The sequence below is a fragment of the Crocodylus siamensis genome, chromosome 2 (genome assembly GCF_052110815.1).
Source record: "Crocodylus siamensis isolate JL-2025a chromosome 2, ASM5211081v1, whole genome shotgun sequence".
NCBI lineage: Eukaryota > Metazoa > Chordata > Crocodylia > Crocodylidae > Crocodylus > Crocodylus siamensis.
In genome coordinates this window covers 128120612-128144019 of record NC_143396.1, presented here as the reverse complement: position 1 = coordinate 128144019, position 23408 = coordinate 128120612, and the positions used below count along the sequence as shown (strand labels likewise).

Genomic DNA, 23408 nt, shown 5'->3' with positions numbered 1-23408 from the left:
GAAAATCACCACTCCTGTTAGCCCTGCCTGTATGCTCAAGGTGCTATCCTGTAAAGCATCTGATGAAGGAGGAAACCAAACCAAACAAAAAGCCCTGCCCAATTGGAGAGCTCCTCCAAACCAATCCCAGCCAGCAGGGACCTCACTCTTCTGAAGGCACAGCTATCCAAGATCATAATGCCCTTACCTTACGACCTTGAATCCAAGTAATCAAAACTGTAGACTCTAGGGCCCACATTAGGCAGAGTTCTACTACTAGCCATACCCAGAAGAACTTCCAAACATTCCCCCTCCAGCTTCTTTTCTCTTTATATAGATCCCCAGCCTAAGGCAGGGCAGGAAGCTCCTTTATTACACCTAGGCTGTTTGATCCTGAGTTCCAGAGAAACCTTAAAAGGGTACTCCACCTTGTTACCCACCTCCTCCAGATTCATTCTCTTATGAAATCCACGCTACATTTTCCTGAGGTGTCCAACATGAAGTATTGCCAGATTAACTGGAATAGGATGTGGGAACTGTTAACCTTAGATAGATACTTAGAACAGAAAGGAGAGAGGAAGGTTATATGAAAGGCAGTTAAACTAAACAGTACTAGTTTGATATGCCCCTTTGACAAGTGGCCTGAAACAGGGCCCAGATTTTAGATTCACAATTTTGTTTTAAAAGCTACACCCCAAGCATAAATAGCAAACCTATAGAGGTTTCCAGGCAGGTGACAATGGAGGTAACTGAAATATAACAGGGTCCCCAGGGTGGCCCAGCTGTGCAGAGTCCTCAGAAGGGGAAAGGGGTTGTGTTCATTTAGGGCATGGTGAAGACAGTCCTGGAAGCGAAACCCTGTCATCAGCAGAAGACACCATTCAAACTACTGCCTATCAGGCCACAGCCTTGAATTTGGGGTCTCTACTTATCTAGCATAGCCACTCATCCCAGCCTGCCACCTTTTCAGCTGAGAACCAGGGTAGAAAACCAGGGTAGATGTAGGTAGTCAGAACTCACTATCTAAGCTTAGCTACCCACCCATTTCTTGCAACCAGAGCGACCAGCCTGGGTCAGCTGACCCTTTACCCCTTCCTATAAAAACTCATGACCAGGAAGAGGAAGTGTCTGGGCAACAAGGCTCAATTTTGTACCCATGCTGCCTTGCCCACAACTTGTGCCTCTACTGGCTCTTCGATAGATTCTCTAGCTAGCTGACCTGTCTTGCCCACAAACCCTGAGTTTCGCCTGATCCTTTAGCTCCCTAATCCAACTCTGGTTTGAACTCTTGATTACCAGACCAAGCTACCCTCCTGACTGTGCACTGCTCAACCCTCTGGATCTGTGACTCAGGTTCTCAGATTTGGCTTCTGGTTTCCTGACCCCCTATACTTAGATTCTGCACTCTCCCCGATGTTGGTTGCTTCTTTTGATCCTGGGTGACCCCCAGATGTGGCTGCCCAGGACCCGCCATAACACTGCCTCTGTTAGTCATCCACTGCAGTGAGGAGGAGAGCTGCCCAGTTATATCTGTTTTATTTTTTTTAAAATGGAGGGAGAGCAAGGGATGCAGCTGCTGCTAAATCAGTGGCATGGGTAGAAGTGGTGAGTCAAGATTTAATAATAGAATTGAAGCAGGCCAGGAGAAAAAACAGGAATCCTGAAGACCCAGTGAACAGGAAAAAAATGAAAATGTAAGAATAAAAAAAATAATTAAAAAAGCTACTACTTTGTACCAGAATAAGAAGCGATGTGGCCAGAGATCTTCAACTTTCACTTCTTACTATACCTTACAAGGACAGTTGAAAACAGGAAAAAACTACCAGAGATGGTTAACATTAAATTAAAAAGTATGACCCAAAAGTTATTTTCAAAACAAACTGCCATGTATATAAAATGTGAGAAGCAAGGATTGATGGGGTGGAGGTGATCTCTCTTATTGGACCAACTGCATGGTTGGAATAAAGTTATACAAGCTTTCAAATGCCATGCATTCTACATCAGGTCTGACCAGGTGAAGAATTCATGGCATTTGAAAGCTTGGCTGGCTGTTCCAACCATGCGGTTAGTCCAGTAAAAATCTCACCCCAGAAGTATCTTTGCCACTTACATAATCCTGGACAATCATGGCTGTAATATCACTTTAGTACTGTACATATAAAATCTAAAACCTCTGAAGCACTTCAGTTCTCCTGTAAAAGAATTGTCAGCCTTAATATCAACTTTACTCTTTTTTTTTTAATCTGTGTTACAATAAAGTCCATCTTAAGAACTTGTCAGTTAAGTTCCCCACCATTTTGCTACAAGGGAAAGGCTAGATCCCGAAGTGGCCATTCAAACCAGGTTTCTACTGTAGGGCAAGGGTTGGCAACCTACAGCCCATGTAGCCATTCAACAGGCCGCCAGATGTAGGGTTCTGGCAGCATTCGGTGGTGAGGGGCTTTGGCTGCAGCCACTCTCCCTTTGTGATCACAGGAAGAAATGCCACCTGCAGACAGGTCCCAGCACTCACTCATCTGCCTGTGAGCTGAGGTGAGTCATTCCAGCCCACAGGCAGAAGAGGTTGCCTGCTGTAGGGTGTTAGGCCTTTCAACCTCAGGTATTTTGAAAGAATAACAGGGGGTGAAGGGCGTGAGTTGACTCCTTTGGAGGGAATTCGTATGCAGCACTGCCCTAGTTTTTTGGCTGTCAGGATTAGTTTAAGTCATGGATGTCAAACTCACCCCAGGCTGGATCTGAACTCCTGGGGCCCCTCCTGGGCTGGCTGTATGGAAGCTGTACTGAGTCCAGGGATCTGTGGTCAGTGGTGCCGGTTTGCATCCAGGCAGCAGCATGAATAGGCAGCAGTAGTAATCTGAGGCCAACAGCAGGGGCTGGGCAACAGGGCAAACGAGGGCTGTACACAGCCCTTGCTCCCCCACTCCCTTCCCCCACTGCTAAGAGCCATGCGCACTGGGTCCAGGGACCCCAAATCCTGTGGCAGGCCACACCCCACAAGGACTGTGGTCAACTTCCACTAGCCCCTCAGACTACTGGGAAGCTGAATGAACCAGTTCTTCAGGCCAGATCCAACCGTGGGCCCCTATATTTGACCCCCTTACATTAAATGGATCCCCACAGTTGCCACGGCTAAAAATCCACCCTTGGTCCCATGGATGTCACCATTACAGAATCAATCATAGAACGATAGAAAAGTAGAACTGGGAGGGACCTCAGAAGGTCATCTAATCCAACTGCCTGCTTGTCTAACCCATTTCTAAAACTACACAATCAACCTTGTCACACAACTGCATAGCACATTGTCCAAGAACACCAAGATTTTCACAGGTAAAGCAGGGGCCCAAGGCTGTCAGTGTTCCACCATTGCAAGGATGGTTGAAATACACTTGAGAGATCCAAGGGGCCATTCCTCTCTGCTACATAGGAAGGCAAACACCCCTGCAGCCCACACCAATCTGACGGTGGGGTAAAATTCCTTTTGGATCCCAGATGTGGCAGTTGGTTTAACCCCGAGCAGAAGCAGCTCATGGGAAAGGAGGAAGTCCCAGGAGGTTAGTCATCCCACCCCAACCTACAGAACACAGCTCTTCAATAGCCTAACTTCATAAAATTGGACCCTCTACTTTTCCTTCCTCTTCCCAGTACCATACCAGATTTGAGCATTGACTCATACTTCCTCTTCTCAGTATTAACTGGGAGCAGGCTGGTGAAATGTTTGTTCCTCACAGGAGAAGTGTTACTGATGTATAGCTGTCCCTCTCATTCACTGTACCAGGTAGCCCTGTGCTGAAACACACTGTGATGCTCTGTACACACAACCTCTAATGTCACAGCAGCATAGCCACATTCATACCATGCTGCAGGCCAGCTTAGAGAGGTTCAGACATTTTGCTTCTTCTGTTATAACCTCCCTAGAAAATCTGTGTGTTGTGGGTAAACCTTGCTCGACTGTGGGGGAGCAGAGGGCCCCAAGAAAGACTGCTTTACTGGCATTGCAGCTACAAGCCTTAATTAATTTGTGAGGATGCTGAAGAACACCACAGGCCTGTTTCCGGCTGAGCTACAAGCAGTCTTACTTTGCATAGGCAGAGAGTGAGCAGTTGTAGAAAGGCAGTAGGGATTTGGGAAGCAATCCCATCTTGCTAGCTTGTTCAGAGATGCAGAACTGGGCTGCAGCACAGGGTAGAGGTCTCCACTCTCCCTGGGCACTGTGGGAGCTTCTGCCTACAGCATGCCACCCCTACCACTCTGAAAGACCACAAAGTGCTTCTTCAGGTATTTGGGTGCTCCTGATTGTTCTCATTTTCATTTCTTTGATGGGAAGTGCTGCAGCCTGCTGCATTTGGGGTAGATGCAGTTCTAGGAACTTGGCAACATCTTGAGGTACCTACCTGCAGCCCTCTTTCAGAAAACTTAGCTTGCCATAATCTCGTCATGCCTTTTTAATTACCTAGGTGATGTTCCAGAACCTGCACGATGTCATTAATTACTTTGTCAAGGAAACACGATGGAACCTGAAGCCATTGGTCATGCACACCTATGACAACAAATCGGGTAGGTCATTCATTGCTGAGCATAAGGACTGCTTCTGCTGGAACCATCTTACTGAGAGGTGGTCAGCAACTGTGTTACAGAACAGCATTCAGTTTTATCAGCACAGTACACTTGTGGTAAGGGGCTGTCCAGAGGCTCTGGTTTTTTGACTACCCATTACATTTCTAGTACCAATGACCATTCCTAATTATAAACTACTGCTTCTTTTGGAGCAGTCTTATGGTAGCTGAGCAGCTAGTTTCAAGGAGAAAAATTCCATGCGTCAGAAGTCTTTTACAATAATAAATTGCATATATGCAAGGGTAGCAAAGAAAAGTCTGATGAGAGAAAACCATGACCGAAGCAGTATGTTGCAGTGAGTGGTTGCAGTAGACAGAGAAGAGGCCTCCTGAGCTCAATTCTCTCCCAGCCTCTAACACTGCAGGTGTGTCGCATGTGTTTAAAAATAACATGTGAAGTTGAATGTGGGCATACTTAAAGTGACCATTGATTTTCTGCACATGTACTTCATCTTTGCCCAGCCATGTCAGCATTGCAGCTGCAAAACCCACTAGAGAGTTAGTGCTGGGCATTTAACATATTTGTCTTCCATGAAGCTGTCTGATTTTAAATACCACATTAAGCAACACCCACACCCAGCAAGATTTGTTTTTGCTCACCCCACTTAAATCTTGTATCTGATGAGTTGACCCAAATGAAAGAAAAGTGGGACTAGGCTGTTCCAAAGAAAGCGAGTTTGAGGCAAAGGAAGAATACAAAATCTTGTCTCTTTTTTCCATCCCCCCTTCCCCCCTACAGAAGCACTAGCTTCAAAGTACACTCCATCAGCGATGTACCAGGCTATTGTCTGTAAGGAAAAAGAGAAGTTGCATATAAGCCCTGATCCTGTGAAATTCACAGAACCACTTTGAAGCATCTTGGATTTACTGCAGGAATATCCATATCTGCAAATGGTGAGGAAACAATGCCTTCTTTTAGCATGAAAGTTTTATTTGAGGACCAGCACCAGTAAGACTTTTGGTAAAGAAAGCATTACATAAGGGGGCAGTACAAATGTAGCATGACAGGAAATATCTCTCTCTATTGATCAGGTTGCACAATCTTCTCTCAAAAGCAACATTATGTTGTTCTCTGAAGAGGATCTCTCAGGATGGCTGGTAGAGGCAGCACCGCGCCTTACAGATTCGTTCTCATTGTCAAACATGCTTGTGAAGATTTTACTAGTTACTGATTTTGAGGCAAGAGTGCAGTTGCTATCGTTAAGAGAGGGAAGTGACTCTCAGGGTCAGGAAGGAAACACAATAGTCTGCCTCTAGCTTTCTTGTTTAGACCTAGGCATGTGAAGGGACTAGCACGTCAGGTGGCCTATGTAATATCTGTCCATTTGTGATGAGTGAGAAACCAGTATGAATGTCACTGACTCTTTCCATCACACTTCAAAGACATGAAGAACTGCATAGGCCTAGCAAGCTGAGCTGCTCTCTTGGATCAAAAATGGCACAATTGAGGTAGCATACAGAAAATAAGGAGCATGCTTCTGCCCTTATGGTCAGGGCACTCACGTGGGAAAGGGAGACCTGGGCTCCAAAGATTATGTCTGCTTCTTATTTACTACCTTTAAATGTAACATGCACACAAAACCAGTGCTGGAAACAGTGACGAAAATGCAGGACTTCTCTCTCTCACCCAGATGCTCGAACCAGCAGGCTACGGTCAGGCTGCTCCTTGCTCATTTTCTGGCCCCACAAATTTTGCATTCCTTTCTGCACAACTTTTGGAGGAAGTAGTTTGCTCCCGCTCAGCCTTGCCTTTGGCTTGGTGAATAGGACCTTCTCCTCAGAGGTGAGGAACAAGTTTTTGTATCCCCACAGAGCGAGGAGAGATTTTCACCCATGTCTCTCACTTCCTAAGCATGTGGTCAAACCATTAAGTTGTTATAAGGCAACAGCAACTTTCCCTTCTGTTAGCCATATTTTCAAGAGAGCAGCTACAACTGCATTTGCTGAGGTACCCAATCCAGTATGATGTGTTAAGCATAGCTCTGAGCCTGCCCATCATGTCAGGTATCTCAGGAGAGTTAGGTACTGCCCTGACTTATTTCTAAAACCCAATGGCAGGTGGGATGCAGGGAGGGCAGATCCACTTAGGGAGGAGCACAGCTCAGGATGCTTCTAGAGATGTCTGGAAGCAGAACTGCAAGTGCTTAAGGAGCTATTAGACTGGGAAGGCATCTCCAGGGTCGTGGAATCACAATTTTTGACCAAGGCAATTAAAGTCCATGCAAATAATATCCTGGTTTGTTGTTTTTTTGACCTTGCCCATACCTTCTTTGTGCTACTGCTTGCTGAGCTAGGAAACTTGGGGCATTGACAGACATGCAGGCCCCTGCTAACTCATGCTAGGCAGTTAGTGCTGCCCTGATCCAACAAGTGTTTGCCTGTTAGGAGCAACAAGGGAGGTGGGGGAGGGGAAATTGAGCCTACCTGCAGGAGCCCTGATCATGCCACAAATTAACCCTAGGGAACACAAGTTCCCTAAGGTGCTCTAAAGTGGAGCACCTTCTTCTGATTTGATGAGGGTTAATTTGCCATGCAATCAGACACTTTAAAAGTGCTCTGCAGCTGTGTGCATATCACGGAATGACTGTAAAGCATTTTCAGGGGGCCGATTGCACGAAAAGTATAACTTCTGTCTGCATCCTTCGTTTCAGTCCTATTGTTCTCACCTAGTCTTCCAGAACACTACAGGGATTTAGGACACATCCATTATTTTAGTATATTTAAAGTAATAGGGAAGCAAAAGGAAACTGCAGGCACTAAATCCTACATGCACATTGCTTTAAAATAGATGCAAATATTCATAAGATTAGGTAGCAGCTATTTTAATGTGCAATGATTTGAAACAGGTCTGAGTGATTTCTTCACGAGTCAAAGCAGGGTATTAAAGGACGGGACCTGCAGTGATCCAGACTCTGTCTGGCACACAGGATCACCAACACAATGATGGGAAGCTGTGGTTACAACAACACTGAAGCCAGTCTGAACAGCAGATGCTGGCTTTAATTGTAATATGATCCATTTTTTCATAACAAACATGTCTCCAATAACCCCCTGCTTCTCTACTGTCTTTATAAACCCTATAGCAAAAGAACGTTCTATGGTATAACCTACGTGTAATTCTAATTAATATCTTTGCCCTCCAAACTTATCGTTGCAGCTTCAACCAGCTACAGTACTTCCTTCCTGTCCTGAATTAGGTCTGCACAGCAACATGACCGCAAAGAGTTGCATTCCTTTACAGGATCTGGGTGCGACTTAGTAGCAGCCTTATCTACTGTATGATTTTGTCCTGGTCACTCATCATAGCTGCACCTCTGAAAACTTCTCATAGGACCAGAGCTGATATAGGCTGGATTCATACAAGCACAAGTAGCTGCACAAGTGGTTTATAGCAATGGCTATAACTGGGCAAATTCACAAATAGACAAAGCCTGTTTGGGAAACAAACAAGTGCTCCCTGTGTAAGAGTCGCAGTAGATGTTGAACCATCCTCAGACCCAATGCACATTGGCTCAAAGGTTTGCTCAGCCCTGTGTTACTGGAAAGGAACAGGATGGAATACTGAAGACTGTTACTCTGGTATGACAAGAGCTGCTACCACATTGCACTTTTTCCCACTTTCATTCTCATAGTGATTAGCAAAGGGCAGCCTCCAAGTCAACATTGGTCCTCCATGCCACTAAGCTATCTCCTGCCATCCAGTCAAGTATCTGGGCCCCATCTTTCCAAATCCCTTTATAGAGGGCCAGTCCCCTTAATCTCAGCATGGCAAAAACTAAGCTCTTGAATGTTGTTCCCCAAAACTTTTAGTCCTCTCCCCAGCTCTTTCTAATACTGCAAAGGGAGCCCTCTATCTAAAATCAGGACAAAGGGGCTTATACAACAATAGTCCCTTTCTTTATATAGTAGAGGATATGTACAGGATGGAGCACTTCACAGATTCACAGAAGTTTAGGGCTAGAAAGGATCTTATGAAATCATCAGGTCCAGCCCTCCAAGGCCTTATACCAAGGCCTCTAATGTGTTCCTTACATGCGAAGCTGCAATGCGAGCATCACGTTTGACTCACCCTTCTCAGACTTGCACATACAGGTCATTTCTAATTTTCCAAGCCTTTTCTTTTCACTTCTCTCTAAAATCTCACCTTTCCTCACTGTCTACAAGCCCAGTTTCCACATACTCCCCTACAAGTCTCTTCCTTGGCTCTCCATTCAAATACAACCTTCCTGTTTTTGCCTTGTGAGGTACTTCATAATTTAGTCCAACCCACCCTAACCAATCAAGTAATTCTGACAACATTCCCAGCTGTCAGTGCCCATTTAATACACTTTTCCCTTAAATACACCTTTGGTCTTTCTCCCCTTATCCTTGGGGAAAGCTCCCTGAAGAACTTGAACAGTCCCCTTCTCATAACCTCCTTGTCATCCCTCTGCAAGTCTTACAGTGGCTACATGGTTTAAAACGTAGCCTCCTGACTATGGCCAAGCACTCAGTGAACTGTAACTAATTTCCCAATTCTTTCTCCACCTACTCTAGTTAAAACACACATGCAGTTAACAAAGCTGCGTAACTCAAAGATACCATCAGAGGATAGATAAAGTTGTTCAGGACAGGGATTATTCTCCTATTCACACAAGGCCTAGCAAATCAGGGCCTCACTCCTAATTCAGGATGTTGGGCAATTACCATAATAGTTACATTTTGCTAAAAAGTGCTCCATAAAGCACTTATACTCCTTATGGCTGATGATAACATTAAAAAAAAAGTTCTGGACTAGATTGGAAACAAAAAACTTTGACCTGTACCTCAGGCTCACCGAATTTTACAAAAATAATCTAGCAACTTGTCATACAGCACAAGGAACACAAACACATTAGTGCTGAACAAGTGATTCAAGTGATGTTCATCAGCCAAACTTGAGAAATTCCAAGGAAATGAACAGCAAGAAGCATGCAAGTTTTAGAAATTACTTTAATCATCATCTGAGGTGACATAGGAAACAAGGTCATTTACAAAGGTTTGCAAGTGCCTTTGAGAGTGGTGTATAGTAAAAGTGGGCAATTACAAACTAGTCTCGGAATTCTGCTAGTGGAACCAAAGGCAGCACTTAGGAGTTATGACACACTTCTTCCCACAAAGCAGCTTGAATATTTGAACTCCTCTTCCAGCTTTTCCCACTGCCATGAGTAGACAGGACCTGGAACCAGCCCAACACAGAAGTAATGGCAAAGTTATGGCAAAATAATATGGAAATAACCGTGGCTTGCTCAGTGAGGCCCTGATTCCTGACAACCAGGGTCGGTAGGTGCTACAATAAGGCTAGTAAGATGAGTTTGTCCTGAGAAGCCATGCTTGGAGAAGTGAATGCTCTGCTAGGAGGCTCTTAAGACTGGAATGCTTTTTATATGATAACCTTCCCTTTTCTGGAGCTAACATGCAATTTTCTTCATTTTTCAGAACCTCTTGGTGAAAGATCAAAAGAAACAATAAGACTGAGTTCAGAAAACACCACATGAGCCAGCTCTTTTAGAGCTGCAAAAGCAGGTCGGGAACAAAACATTATGTGGCACGCACCTATTTGACAGAAGTCTTTATAGCCTCAGAAATGGCTGCAGGCTCCTGATTCCAGGATTACTGTGCACCAAAAATAAAAGCCTGGAAGCTGGTGAAATAAACTGCAGCATCTGAAATAGAATGCCTTCACATTCGTACAGAGCAAAGTCCATCTCCAAGGGGTCCAGCCCCAAGCAGGAGCAGCTTCCTCAAAAGCAGGATGGAAGGAGGAACCCCCTCTCAGCACCCCACCTCTTTAGAATCTCCAAAAGCATAAGAAGTTCAGACTACTGTAAACCAAGGTGGGCAAAGTGAATCTCAAAAGGGCCCTCTCACCAAGGGTTTTTTCCTACCAGTCTTAGATTCCCAATTTTAGTAAATGGGGCTGGGGTGGTTCTCAGCTTCAGCAGCTGCAACAGTATATGGGGCAGGAGGGTGCAAAGCAAAGAGTCTTCAGCTAAGGTCAATTTAGAGTTTGATAGCTTAGAACCAAAATGTTTTGATGTCTACCCAGAAGATAAGCAGTCAGCAAAGATTTCCCTACTTCAGGTATCTGCTACAAAGTAAATGCTTGGAACTTGAAGCCACTTTAACAACAGCAAGATCCATCTCTGTAAGTGGGCCAATTCCTCCTAGCTAGGTAGAGATAAAGCCACAAAGCAGCCTTTCTGCTTTACGTCATCTACGTCTAAACAAATCTCAACAGTAGTTCTAGATTAGAAACTGGAGTAATGAATGGTAGATGTATCCCTTTAATGGATCAGAGACATTCCCATCCTTCTCCTTGCAACCAGGTCAGTCTTATTCAGCAGAGAAGAGAGAGAGAGAGAGAGAGAGATGGAGGCACTGCTTTGAACACTGTTCAAAGGACACAGAAATGTACACTGATTTTCCATAGGATTACAGTAACTTTGCATATACAGAAGACATTCAAGGTTAATCATTTCAGAACAGAGAGGAACACCAGTCCATTGAAATAAATCAGAGAGGCAGTTTAATATTTGAAATTGCTATCTGCACGTTGCTGTGACTTGAAAGAAGTGAGAACTTCTATTATTCTTTACTGTTTGTGTAACTTCCAATGTGCAAATTGCTTAAGAAAACAATAATTTTGTTTGTAAGCTAAAGTGAATAGCAGTGGCATAGTCCATGTTGTCACTTAGGGTGCTGACAGACATGCAGCTCCCCAGTCTAACTCATGGTGCTTCCCAGAAAACATCATGAGTTAGACCAATCCTCCTGACCGAACAGATGTTTGCTGTTGGATCTGGAGGGTAGAGGATCAAACTCCACTTTGGGCCGATCCAGCAAGAGAAGCTGCAGGTTTGCAGCCTCTTCCCATAGCCCTGCCTCTCCTCTCCCAGCTTTAGTGCTGTCTCAGGATAGGAGGGGGAAATGACAGGGTCCATTCTGGGGTTTTGGCGGGTGGACTGGAGCCCTCCACCTTGAGGCGGGATCCAGTCCACCCTCCTCCCCCCTTCCAGCATAGGCCAGGCAAACCCTAGACAGAACTACCTCCCTCCCATCCCCCCTCCCATTCTGAAGAGAGCTTCAGTCTAGCCTGGCGCCTGGCATGCACTAACGGAAGTTAATGAAGGCACTCTGCTTTGGAGCGCCTTCATCTGAACCCGCATGTAGTGAGGGTTCATTTGTCATGTGATCGGACACTTTTTAAAAGTGCTTTGCATCCATGCACTTCTGCCAGCACACGGCTGTAGAGTGCTTTCTGTCAGTGCCCTTACTGTAGTTAGGGTGCAGGATTAAAGGTATCAGGTGAGAAATGGACCAGTGCCCACATTGGCTCTTATTTAATCTTTCCTGCAGGTACAGGGAGAGACTGCATCTATGGTTACAGAACATGCTTTTGAAGCTTTATATAAATAGTTTAACTCTGTTTAAAATAAAAAAAGCTTAAGTTTTAGCATGCAAATGTGTAAAACAAACACACACAAAAAAAAACCAACCTTGTACTTTTCCTCTTAGTCTATGCTACTATCATCCCTGCCCAAAAATTCCCCATTACTACTCCACCAGTAAGGAGAAACAGTGGGATCACAGACAAGGCACTTGCCCTGTGCATAGCACTTGAGCCACCCAGTTGTTGGGACCTACACAGAGTATAGGTGAGGTGTAGACATTTTACGTACATTATGTTCCCATAATTAGTAGAAAAAACAACACATTAGTGCAAATGTGCCAGGGTCCACAGTGACAGAAGAACTAATGAGTATTCAACATAACAGTAGAGAGACTTAGCTGAAGAAGAGATAGGGTTTTCAGTCAGACTATTTAAAATTCTGTCTTTATGCCAACACTCATTTATTTCCAAGGAATAACAGTTTAGAGAAAAATCATTCAGAGCAAGTGTTCTAGCAAAAAGTAGTTAACTCACTCTTACAGAGAAAAGGCTTGCTATAGAATTGGCTGTGGGGAAGGCTCTAATGTTACACTGTGCCCTAAGCATTTATAGTAAATGATTCCTCTATCACAGTGTTTCTCAACCCATGGGTCGTGATCCAAAAGTGGGTCACAACAATATATGAAAGGGTCACAAGCAAACTTTAAAAATGGAGTCTCCTTTAAAAAGGAGAAAAGCATGGGAAACCGTGACTTTTCCCTCGCAGGCTGGCAGGGTTCCAGCCTGAAAGGAGCTGCTTGAGGCTCCCCTGGGCCACCCACTCACCCCCTGCCCCACACACTGTGGGGCCGGGGCAGGACGGACCATCAGTGTTTACAAATGGGTCCCAGTACAAAAAAAGGTTGAGAACCATTGCTCTATCAGACACAATAAGTATGTTATAAACCAAAGTTTCATTTAAGAAGAGCATTTTTTTGACTTGTACTATACTTGAATTGTGTGTGAAGCCACTATGATGTTTAAAGATCTCAAGATCTATCAATTTACAGCCATGCATATTAAAAACCAAGGTTTTTTAGCCCAGCTTTGAATGTACTCTTTTACTGAAATCCTGTCTTTTAGTAGTTTTGAATTATGGGTAACTTCCAGACTTAAACTGGGTGCTGAATAACTGCCCCAACATGCACACTACGCATTTTCATTCATAATGACATTCATCCCTTTGTCAGTACTTGGCATTGTTTTTAATACAGAAAAAATAAATTCTCTTTTGTCAGGTGAGCTGTTTGAAACTCCGAGTAAGTACTTGGGATATCTAGGTATAAAAAGCCCACCTATGCTCAGACAAATCCCAAGATACCAATGAACTTAAAATGCATAGCTGACACATGCCTTTAAATTCATCTGTCCAAGTAAGCAGTCTTCCTTGGGACAAACACACAAACAAACAGCAGACACAAACTGGTTAGGCCTGTGTGCAATTATTTCTGTTTTGCTTTTTTTGGCCTCCATATAAGGACAGCTTGCAAGAGCAAGTCCTGTTTTCAAGTGCTAACACTGCCCATTACAAAATGCTATCAGGAAGTGTGAAGCCATCAACAAAAAGCTCTTCACCTGCATATTTACTTTTAACCCTGAAAGCTGTTAATTATGAGAAAGCACTCAAATGAAAAGTAGCCTATATACCACATATTCTCAAAGTATCTGTGCAATATCCACATTCAACTAATATACCAGACTGCTTTCACACCAAGTACATAAACAAGAGTTTGTCACTCAAATCTCATGTTATTGTTTCCTAGCTCCTGACTTTTAGAGATCACAGCTCTTTGCATTTTGTCCCAAACATTTAAATAAAAACTATCCCTATATCAATTAAATATTGTATCTGGGATTCATACTTCTCTGCAAACACATTTCACTCATTATTTAGAACCAAATATTCTGTCTGTTTATGCCTTCTGTTAATTGTACACCTTCCCATTTCTATATCTTTTTTTTTTGCCTTTCACAATTTTAAGTTGTAAAAAAAAAAAACAACAAAAAACCCCCAAACAAATTAAATAATCCAGCCGGTTGTTAAACCAAAACTATAAAATTATATCTTTAAGCTATGTTGATTGTAAAAAAATATGTACAGCTTCCAAAAGAAAGACTACATTTAAGATGAATTCCCAAATATTGGAGTAAATGGTGTGGATTCCAGCTTTTAGATTCAACATATCTTTGGTGTTTAAATGCCCAAAGTCCTGATGATTTTTTTCTAGAATATACAAATTGCAGGGAAGAGGAAAAAAGAACAAGGATTATTCTCCAGTATTTCAGGTGGCAGGTTATGCATCTCTAATGCTTACCAGAAGGAATCATTTATTGACATTTGATTAGAGAGTGGGGAACAAGTTTTACATCACTTGTAGCAGATGTAAGCTGTTAAAAAAGCTGTTGGTTACATTTTTGTTCCCACGTCACTTGTATTAGTTCTCCATAATTGGAAAAAAATCTTAAAATACAACATTTGGTATGCAGATGCTGAGAAAGAATGTCATGGCTGTTTCTGTATTTCACCTCTTAGCTACTGCCATAGCTAAAACTACTTCCCTAATTATTTCTACTGAATTAGATGGGTCTGCCATACTTTAGATATCTATGCAAAGGCTGAAGCTAATATAAATTCAATAGTCTGTTAGAGTTGTGTTGTAGACTGTTGTATGACAAAGTTTCCCTACAGAGGCATGGCACCAAAAAAAAAGAATTTAGAATCCAAGACATTTGGTGTGAAGTACATATAGTGCCTCCCTGCCCTAACCCATTCAGAAAGTCATGGTTTGCTACAGTGCACTCTAATGAGGAGGTGTTAGGGGAAAAAAAAAGGTAGCCACAGCTTCACCTGCCCCTTCTTCAGGCAGAAGAGCTTTTTGTTGGAGATTAATGGCACCGTTCTCCAGTAAAGCTCAACTTCGCTTATACTGCAGTATAGCAGAGTATGATCGCATTGTAGACACTCAGTCGCCATAGCTTGTTTGACTTCAAAAAAAGCCAGGACAATTTCATAGCAGTTGACTGGTTGTTCCCTTATGTTTTCACAAGAACAACAACAGCATAAATGGGGAAGTTCATTTTGTTTTAATGGCAGTTGCACCTGGGATGAATTTGGCCTAGAGGTTCAACGATGTGGCTGGAATCCCAACTTCAGAAGAAAGTCCCGAGAGAAAAGGACTTTAAGATGCTTTTGAATGTGAAGTATTGTAGGATGGCAATTTCCCCAATTCATGCACCATCCCCTCTTTAATACTTACCTTGCATATAGCATAATCTATAAGGCTTACTAGGGCAGCCCCTCACATACCTCCACCCTCATAAATTAACACAAATCTCTTCTTTGCAGTAAGGATTATACATGACATTCCATTTCAGAAAGCTACCAACCCTGCTTAGCAATGAACACATATGAGGGGAACAGGGACAAGTGAAATATAAATCCAGTTTCTTAGAGCTCTTCAGTGCAGTTCACCGGTTTCCACTATTTCTGTTTCAATTAAGGCTTCACCAAAAGAAATACGTAGTACCATTTTGTTAAAAAAAAAAAAAAAAAATAGCTGATCCTAGCACACTCCTTTCAAAGCAAACGGTCCTGGAGTGATGTTAGCAGAGCTATCATCAATTGTTTTCATGGGTAAAATAGTATCTAACTGGTGGGCCTGGTAAGTCTTCATCACCATCTGTTTCTGGAGCAAATGATACTGTGAGATCCACATACTTTTTATCAGCTGATGGTTTCACAAGCTTTTGCATCCTACAAAGGAAGGAAAAGCCGCTTAATAAATACTGAAAGAAAAGCAAGGAGCCAAATGCTGAGCTATCCTGAACTAAAGCAAATTATTACCACAAAGTCCAATGCATCAGTGACTTGGTTAGAAAAGAATGAGCCTTCTGTTAATCAGGTATACCAAAGTTGTTCTGGAGTTGCAGAAGGCCTCATTTCAGTTAATGCTTTTGTTGTCAGACCACTCAGGCTTTAAGCTATTATATGTTGCTTAACAGCAACCATACAAGATAAAAAGCAGAGGAAGTACTTCGTCATAACGGTCAAACCCTCCTTCCTCATACAAGCAGTTTTGTTCAGGGCTGGGAGACTAAGGATAAACACAATTCTCTCCCCTCCCCATCTTTGAGAAGGACATGTGAAATTCATGCAACAGATGCTACCCATACCAAAGGGGTAAAAATAGCACCCAAGGGTCACATGGAGTCATGATTTTGGCCAGCTTCTCTCCGCCACATGCAAGCAAATTCAACAGTCTATTCTCAGAGCCTTCAAAGTCTACTTACAATGTCTGTTTCTCTAGTTCTCTGCACCTAGGTGTCATGGGAGCTCTGCTCCAATGCATACAAAAGTGTACAATGTCCACTTGCAGGAAATAATACTGTCACAGTTTGGGCCTACCATGTCCACAGATTTGGAAACTGGGTAATGGTGGTAAAAGAAGGCTGGGATTTATTCATTACCTTGAAGTAAGTGCAATTTTGGATGGTTTATTGTGGTACAGAGCAAAAAACCATTGTGGCAGCTCAGTGACAAGGCAAACTTGAACAGTCTTGCCGGCAATCAACTTCATGGCAGACTGTGCTAAACCTTCTTTGCCTTATAGTAGAACAGTTTGGCTTACACAGTCAAATTCAGCCACCACTGCATCACATTTAATGGATGCTTATTTCAAACGCACTGTTGCAGGCCATATTCCTTTATCACACAACTGGCTGGAGTTGCAAAAAATTATTACATTTTCTTGAAGCTGTAGAGTCAGACAACCTGCTACATATTTAACTTCACTACAGCTCATGAAGTTACATCAGCTACACCAACTAATATGAGCACCTAAACCTTCAATGGCACTTTTCATTTGAAGATTTCAAAATGCTTTATAATGGAGGCAAGTATTAAGTCAGATCAGGGAGAAGCTTGTTGCATGGAACTGGCTGTCAAAGTAACATTCAAACTAAACCAAACTAGTGGTCATACTGGAGTGTCAGTGTACAAATTGGCAAGTGCTTATCAAAAAGGCAGCTTGACTGCCACTTTCAGCTTCCTTTCCACTTTCTTCAGTAAGAAAGAAAGATAGTTTGTTTTTTTTTTACATTCCTAATCAACATGAAAAGCTGTCAAAAGAGAGCATCAACTACTGAAGGAGATAAGATTTTCAACAAGTCACTAAGGAACTCAAGTCAGCTAGGCTCTTTGTTTACTCATGTACTTTTGAAAATCCCATGTTTCAACCCCAGTATCCCTAACTTTTTACTGAAATGACGCATAAGCTCTCTCACATGGACAAACTTAATATTTTAATTATGTCCACTCTTTTTGGGGCAATTCCAGCTTGCATTGGGTCACCCAGTTTCATTTCTAGTGGAACTGGACAGCACATCTGTTCCCAATTACTTCCCGTCAGATATCCCCTGAATCTCTCTCTCTCATTCTTGTTGTTTAGACAACGTCACAGGTCTCCCTCCTTCCCCACTCCAATGAAAGTTCTACAAAATTAATCACACTTGTAAACAGAAATTGTGCATTTCTGAAAGTCCCTTAAGGGAATGGAACTATAGAACGAAGCCTTATGTATTCCTAACATGCTCATCAGCAAAATATCTAAGAGCATTCTTAATGGTATCAATTCATATTCCCTGGATTCCAAGTTTAGTTTTACTATTTACTGATACTTACGTCAGCTTTAGTCTTTTGATGTGACCAGGCATCACTGGAACATACAGCATTTTGACGCCCTGTACAACCATTGTTGGTTCAATTCCGTATTTCTCCTATAGTTTACAAAACACAGGCATTTTAACAAAATGTTCTACACAAACACAGGTCCTTTACTTAGAAGCAACTATTTCTTCAAAGGAAACAGATCCCAGAGAAAAAATCATTTTCATGAAACCCACGTAACATTTTACTGGAGATTTCATATGATTTTTTCTATAATTTAAATAGCAAGACAAATTTCAAATGAACTCTGTGCACATGATCAGATGACGATAGTACTGTGCACTTAAAACCTGTGATTATTTTGGCTTCAACAGGAATTTGACACACACTTGAAGAAACACAAGCCATGTCCGCCCTACACCTATGCCCTGTATTAAACCATTACAATAGGCAAAGTCTTACTCTGACAGCATTTATGAAGTCCAGGAGAGTAAAGTCTTCTTTCCCATAAATAGTCCACCGGTCCCAGATTGTAAACGATATCTCATTTCTGTTTTAAAAGAAAGCCAGCAATCACAGTTTGTTTGTCCTTCCATTCTGGAAGTGTGAATTCAATGACTTCTTCCTACCCCAATGCTGAAAATGTCATCAGCTCTCCTATTAACCTGTTGCTTAGCCTTGAGCGAAATCACTGCCCCCTCCTGGTCTCAATTTCCCTTTCCACCTTTGTCTCATGTACCATCTCTCACAGTGTGCATACAGCACCCTGCACAGGGATTCCTTGGTCCTATAAGGGCTCCTAAATCTAAATCATAAAGCAAGTAAGACTTAGGGACAGTGAAACAGCAACTGCATGTATTTCATACTGCAAAAGTGCAGATCCATGAAAGTTCACAGCCAGCCTTCAGCTGTGCAGGGAAGTCTGCATTTGCAGCCCAGAGCTGGCTGAGGACTGCCCAAAACAGGAAACATGTTGAATCGAATCGGAGACTGAAGCTTCATACAGCCCTAATTGCTAGGAACGCTACAGGGACCAATGTGGTTTCATTATGTTGTTCTAGGAAGATAATATGTGGACCCAGGACCGAGATAGAACCCATGCACATTAACTGTATGTCTTTAGCTCTTGATGTAACATTATACCAAATACCCCAACACTAATCAACAACTTTCTAGAACAAGGGTAAGCAATTTTTTCCAGCTGCAAGCCGGACTGACCCACCCACTACTGCCCTTGTCCCCTGCCGCAGCACGAGAAGAGCATTTGCTGATGGTTCCAAAGGTTCTGTGGCCAGGTCCAACCCATGGGCCATAGGTTGCTTCCCCTTGTTTTAGAACACAGGCTTTCATCGTTGTGTTCCTTACCTTATTTCTGTTTTTCTTACTTCAGCAGTTTCTGTGAACACTATTATTGGAATGGCTAAGTTAAAAAAGCAATTCTTGTATGCTTCAAATGGATGACCACCCACAATTTTGATCAATTCCAGTGCAACCTAGGGTACACAAGATGACTAGGTTACTTGACAGAGTGTAAAGTATTACTTATAACAAAGCTGGCACATAATATTTGGCACAGTCAGTAGTACCAACTCAATTATAGAATTTCCATTAGGCTTAGGTCAGCATTAGGGAGCTGCATAGCTCAGTCAGTAGGACAACTAGGAATCTCTGGGGACACATCTGAGTAAGTAGGGGAAGCCAGGCAGGCACCCCCGAGGTTTTAAGGCCCCCAATCCTACCCAGGAATATTAATGGCTTGAACTGAAAGGGACTCATAAAATAGACATTACCATTTTCTAACATGGTGAATACATAAAACTAAAGAACCTGAAATACTGAGCTAATTGCTTAAGTAAATATATACTGCTATAGCGATTCTTCCTACATTGTAAAAATATGTACCAGATCTAATCAAAAGACTCTGTTGGGCTGTAAAGCTGTGTGTTTTAATGGTTATATTAACCAACGAGAATACATCTTTCTTTAGAAATTCATTGAATTACAAAAAAAAAAAGCCAATTAAGATCAATGATTTATATCAGTCCAGCTTGTTGCTGTTACTACTACTAGCTTATCACATTTCTGTTCCTGTTAATGGCATGCCAGCTAAACAACAGCAGCGAAAAAGACATTACGTTGAGAAAAATATTACTACAGGTATCTGTGCACAGAATAACGAATAATACAGCAGAGCCTGCCCCCCTGCTTAGGAAGGGAATGCTTCACCCAGATTAAAAAGAGTGAGGAGTTAATGTGAAAATAAGGGAAAACACTAATGACTCTCACTAGCATACCAAACAGTGCAACTTAACTTTAATATTTAACAACAAATTACAACTTTTTAAAAAGCATAAACTATGTTTAATATTTTTTCCTACTTGCTAATCCAATTTTAATAGCAAGACAAACTGGGTTACAGATTACAATTCTGGATTCCCATACTGCTAAACATCAAATACTGTATCATGTTCCAAATTCTCAAGCCCAAGAAAGAGAAATGCATGCCCAAAAGATTGTCTAGCATCTCTTCCAATTATAAAGTTAGACCATGAAAACATTTTCCAAAACAAAAATATTCTGGTAATGAGTACCACAGACTCAAGATGTTACTGTAGATTTAACCCAGTTTAGGGGTTAATGATACTAGTCAGGGCTGCACTTAATTAACCACTCCTCAAATAATACCATGTTTAGGCCGAAACAGGCCCAAAATGGAATATGCATTTCTCAAGTCACATGTGGTCTTGTAAAATAAAGGTCTCCTCAATATGCAAACTTACTCACCAAGCCAGACACTGCAGCTGTAGCAGTTGCAATGGCAGGAATAATCTTTCCAGCAATGCGCTTTGTTTTGAGCCGATCTGCTGGTTCGATGTTGTACATCTTGGCTCGTAGGTTAGATGCTGCTGTTATGAAGTCTATATGCCCATTATCATCATCATCTTTTTCAAAGGAAAGTGGCTTCATTTGCAAGTCATCTGTCCATGATATGAACCACTTATTGTTTATCAATAAGACAAGGAAGACCCAATTCATTTACTGATGTTCTGGTCCATTTTGTTTAAAATATTTCACTTTAGGGAGTACTAGGTCCTGGTGCAAATTTTTTTTTTTTAAATTTGTCTTTCTGAGCTAAAGAGAACCAGCCAGCAGAGTTAGTAACTAGGTTTACTAACCTGGGTTACTTACTTATTATTAACGAGATTAAGCATTTTATTGCCCTTCATCAAAAAAAGAATTTTCTGAGCATTCTTCTCCACCCTGCAAATCCACCCTTCATGGATCCACCTTGCAAAAATATTTGTAATAATTCACTGAGCCTAGATTTACACTTTCTTTTTAAGAATAAAAATTATAAGGACATTTGAAATACATTAAAGAGGAATTATGTGGCATTTTACTATGAGAGCAATTACTATAACAGAGCTCCCATTAAGAAATTTACAGAAGTGATTCTCAGCTTTCTAAATACCAGGACTGCCTTTAATGCAGCTGGGTTCTAGCCAGGCCCTACAGGAAAATGTAAAGGCCCTAACATTTCTGTTCCCTACTCTGCCTCTCCCCATCCCCAGGTTGAGAACCCTTGCTTTAAAGAACTTATTCATTAGCTGCAATGGAAAATCCACAGACTTATTTGTTTGCTTCTTAGGGAATTCTTTAAAATAATTCTGGGATTTTTATATTTTAAAAGCCATTTAGGGATAGACACCCATTTTAATTAATGTTATACATAAAAAATAAGTTTCAGGACTCTATGCAGATGCAAATAGCTGGTGAAGCACCAGAGTACTTTCTGCAAACAAGATCTTACATTGTATTATGCTGTGCTACAGCACCAGTTAAGGTATATGGCCTGCCAAGGCATTTTGTCTGGCCTGCAAAGCAGCTCTTGGTCTCGCCCGGTCCAGGTGCAAGGCGAGTAGAGTGGCTGGTCTCACTGACCCCAGGTATGCAGTGGGGCTAGGGCAGTATGGCAGTCAGACTCCATTTCCCAGCAGCCCCAGCAATAGCAGATCCTTCTGGCTCCCACAGCTGGGCCTGGCCCTGCTGGCTGGGCACCCTGGCTTGTTCGGCCCACTTCCACCATCAGGGGTAGGATCCATGCATGCAGGGTACCTGGCTGCATGGGACTGGGATGGGGCTGCAGGTGAGTGGCATCCAGGAGTGACAGGCAGCTGTGACTGAGGAGACCCTGGGATCTTGGGGCAGTGACAGTGCAGAACCAGAGGAGAGCCATGATCCCGTCTGCATGGCCCTGCGGGCAGGGAGCTGCATCCGGGGCTAGGTCCAACATCTTAGTTGGTTGCAGTGCGGGGCCAGGGAAGAGGCATGATATGCTCCCTGCACGCCCCTCCCTGTGGAACTGGTGCCCAATGCAGGGGTGTGCAGGTAGCAGATTGTGGCTCTGCCCTGGGCCCTGGTCCCATGATGTCTCTGCCCCATGACCCTGGCCTGTGATTCTGGCCTGCAACAGCTCAGCAAAACTGCCCAAATTTCCTGCCGCGCCCCCCCCCCCCCCGCCCCGAGGTAAGGCGACACAAATGGTGAAGTAAATTATAAAGGACATTACTCACTTTTCAAAGCTTCGTTAGCTAGTATGGCATTTTCCAGCTGGAAAATAGCATTCCTTTCATCCTCACTGCTTACTGGATTATGATCTGGTTTCCGTGCAGTTTCATCTGTCTCCACAACCTGTAAATATATGCAGTAATTGAACATATAAATCATGTTTTATTTTCTTCAGCACAAGAATGAGATTTACCCAAATATACTGGATTTAGCATTTGCCTTGCATTATGACCACATCATATAAAAAGCAGCTACTTTTTTCACCGTTAAGGATAAACTGACAACCCTGCAGTAAGCAGGGATACGGACAATGCAGACAAGTTATCATGAATTAAGTTAGGGCAGGAACTCAACATCAGCTACTCTGTTGTATTCACTTTCACTGAGGAGTAAGTTGCCTCCATTACAAGGTAAGAGAGTGTTTATGCTGGAAGTTTTTGCACAGGAGCTCTCACATTGTAAGCTTACACCCTAGCTTGCCTCCTAGTAAATTGTTCATGAGTCCATAGCACTGGAGACCAAATCCTAACAATGAAACTGTGTAGGCCAGGTGTGTTCAACCTCCAGCCTGTGGGCTAGATACAGGCCATGACGCTGTCATCCAGCCTATAGGACTCCCATGGGTCCAGATATTTGGTGGTAGGGAAGCTCTGGTACCACTCCCCTGCTGCCAAGTCTCCAAAACCGCAGGGAGCCCTAGGCCCTGCACACTGGATCTGGCACCTGATCCCAGCAAGCCAGGATAGGCAGTGGTGAGGCAAGCCCCAGGGTCCAATCCGGGTGTGGGAGACTGATGGGGAGGGACGGTGCCAGGATCCTTTGACACAATTCCAGTGTGAGGGGAGAGGAAGGGAGCTGTACTGCCCCCAGGGACCCAATTCCAGTGTGCAGAGGGTGAGAAGGGGCAGTACCAGGCCCCCAAGGCCCAATCCCAGCACGCATAGTAGGGAGGGAGCAGCACAGGACCCCAAGGTCTGATCCAGCCTCCATTTCACTCATCTGGTCTGCTCAGCCAATGAAGGAGAACATAGAGACTTACATGCATCTGTGTCAAACATTACCAAGTACTTTAACAATGCAACAATACTACGTATGTCAAGGATTTAAAAAAAATCTCAACAGTTAAAAAAAG

The 23408-nt window shown here is 42.9% G+C and overlaps 2 protein-coding genes across 4 annotated transcripts in view; one reads left to right on the top strand and one right to left on the bottom strand.

Moving 5' to 3' along the window:
- STAP1 (signal transducing adaptor family member 1) overlaps positions 1-5480 on the top strand; it is a 44931-nt gene extending 39451 nt beyond the window's left edge. Inside the window, exons 9-10 of the mRNA XM_090036830.1 lie at positions 4434-4533; positions 5332-5480. Coding sequence (XP_089892956.1) covers positions 4434-4533; positions 5332-5444 — 213 coding nt within the window. The 3' untranslated portion in view covers positions 5445-5480. The remainder of the gene's footprint in view (positions 1-4433; positions 4534-5331) is intronic.
- Positions 5481-9545: 4065 nt separating this feature from the next.
- The window catches only part of UBA6 (ubiquitin like modifier activating enzyme 6), a 58250-nt gene continuing 44387 nt past the window's right edge, over positions 9546-23408 (bottom strand). For all 3 annotated transcript variants that reach the window (XM_090036824.1, XM_090036825.1, XM_090036826.1), the window contains 6 exons: positions 22282-22399; positions 20492-20685; positions 19073-19200; positions 18170-18257; positions 17723-17817; positions 9546-15796 (listed from right to left, as the gene is read on the bottom strand). In XM_090036824.1, the coding sequence (XP_089892950.1) occupies positions 15661-15796; positions 17723-17817; positions 18170-18257; positions 19073-19200; positions 20492-20685; positions 22282-22399 (759 nt within the window). In that variant the 3' untranslated portion in view covers positions 9546-15660. The remainder of the gene's footprint in view (positions 15797-17722; positions 17818-18169; positions 18258-19072; positions 19201-20491; positions 20686-22281; positions 22400-23408) is intronic.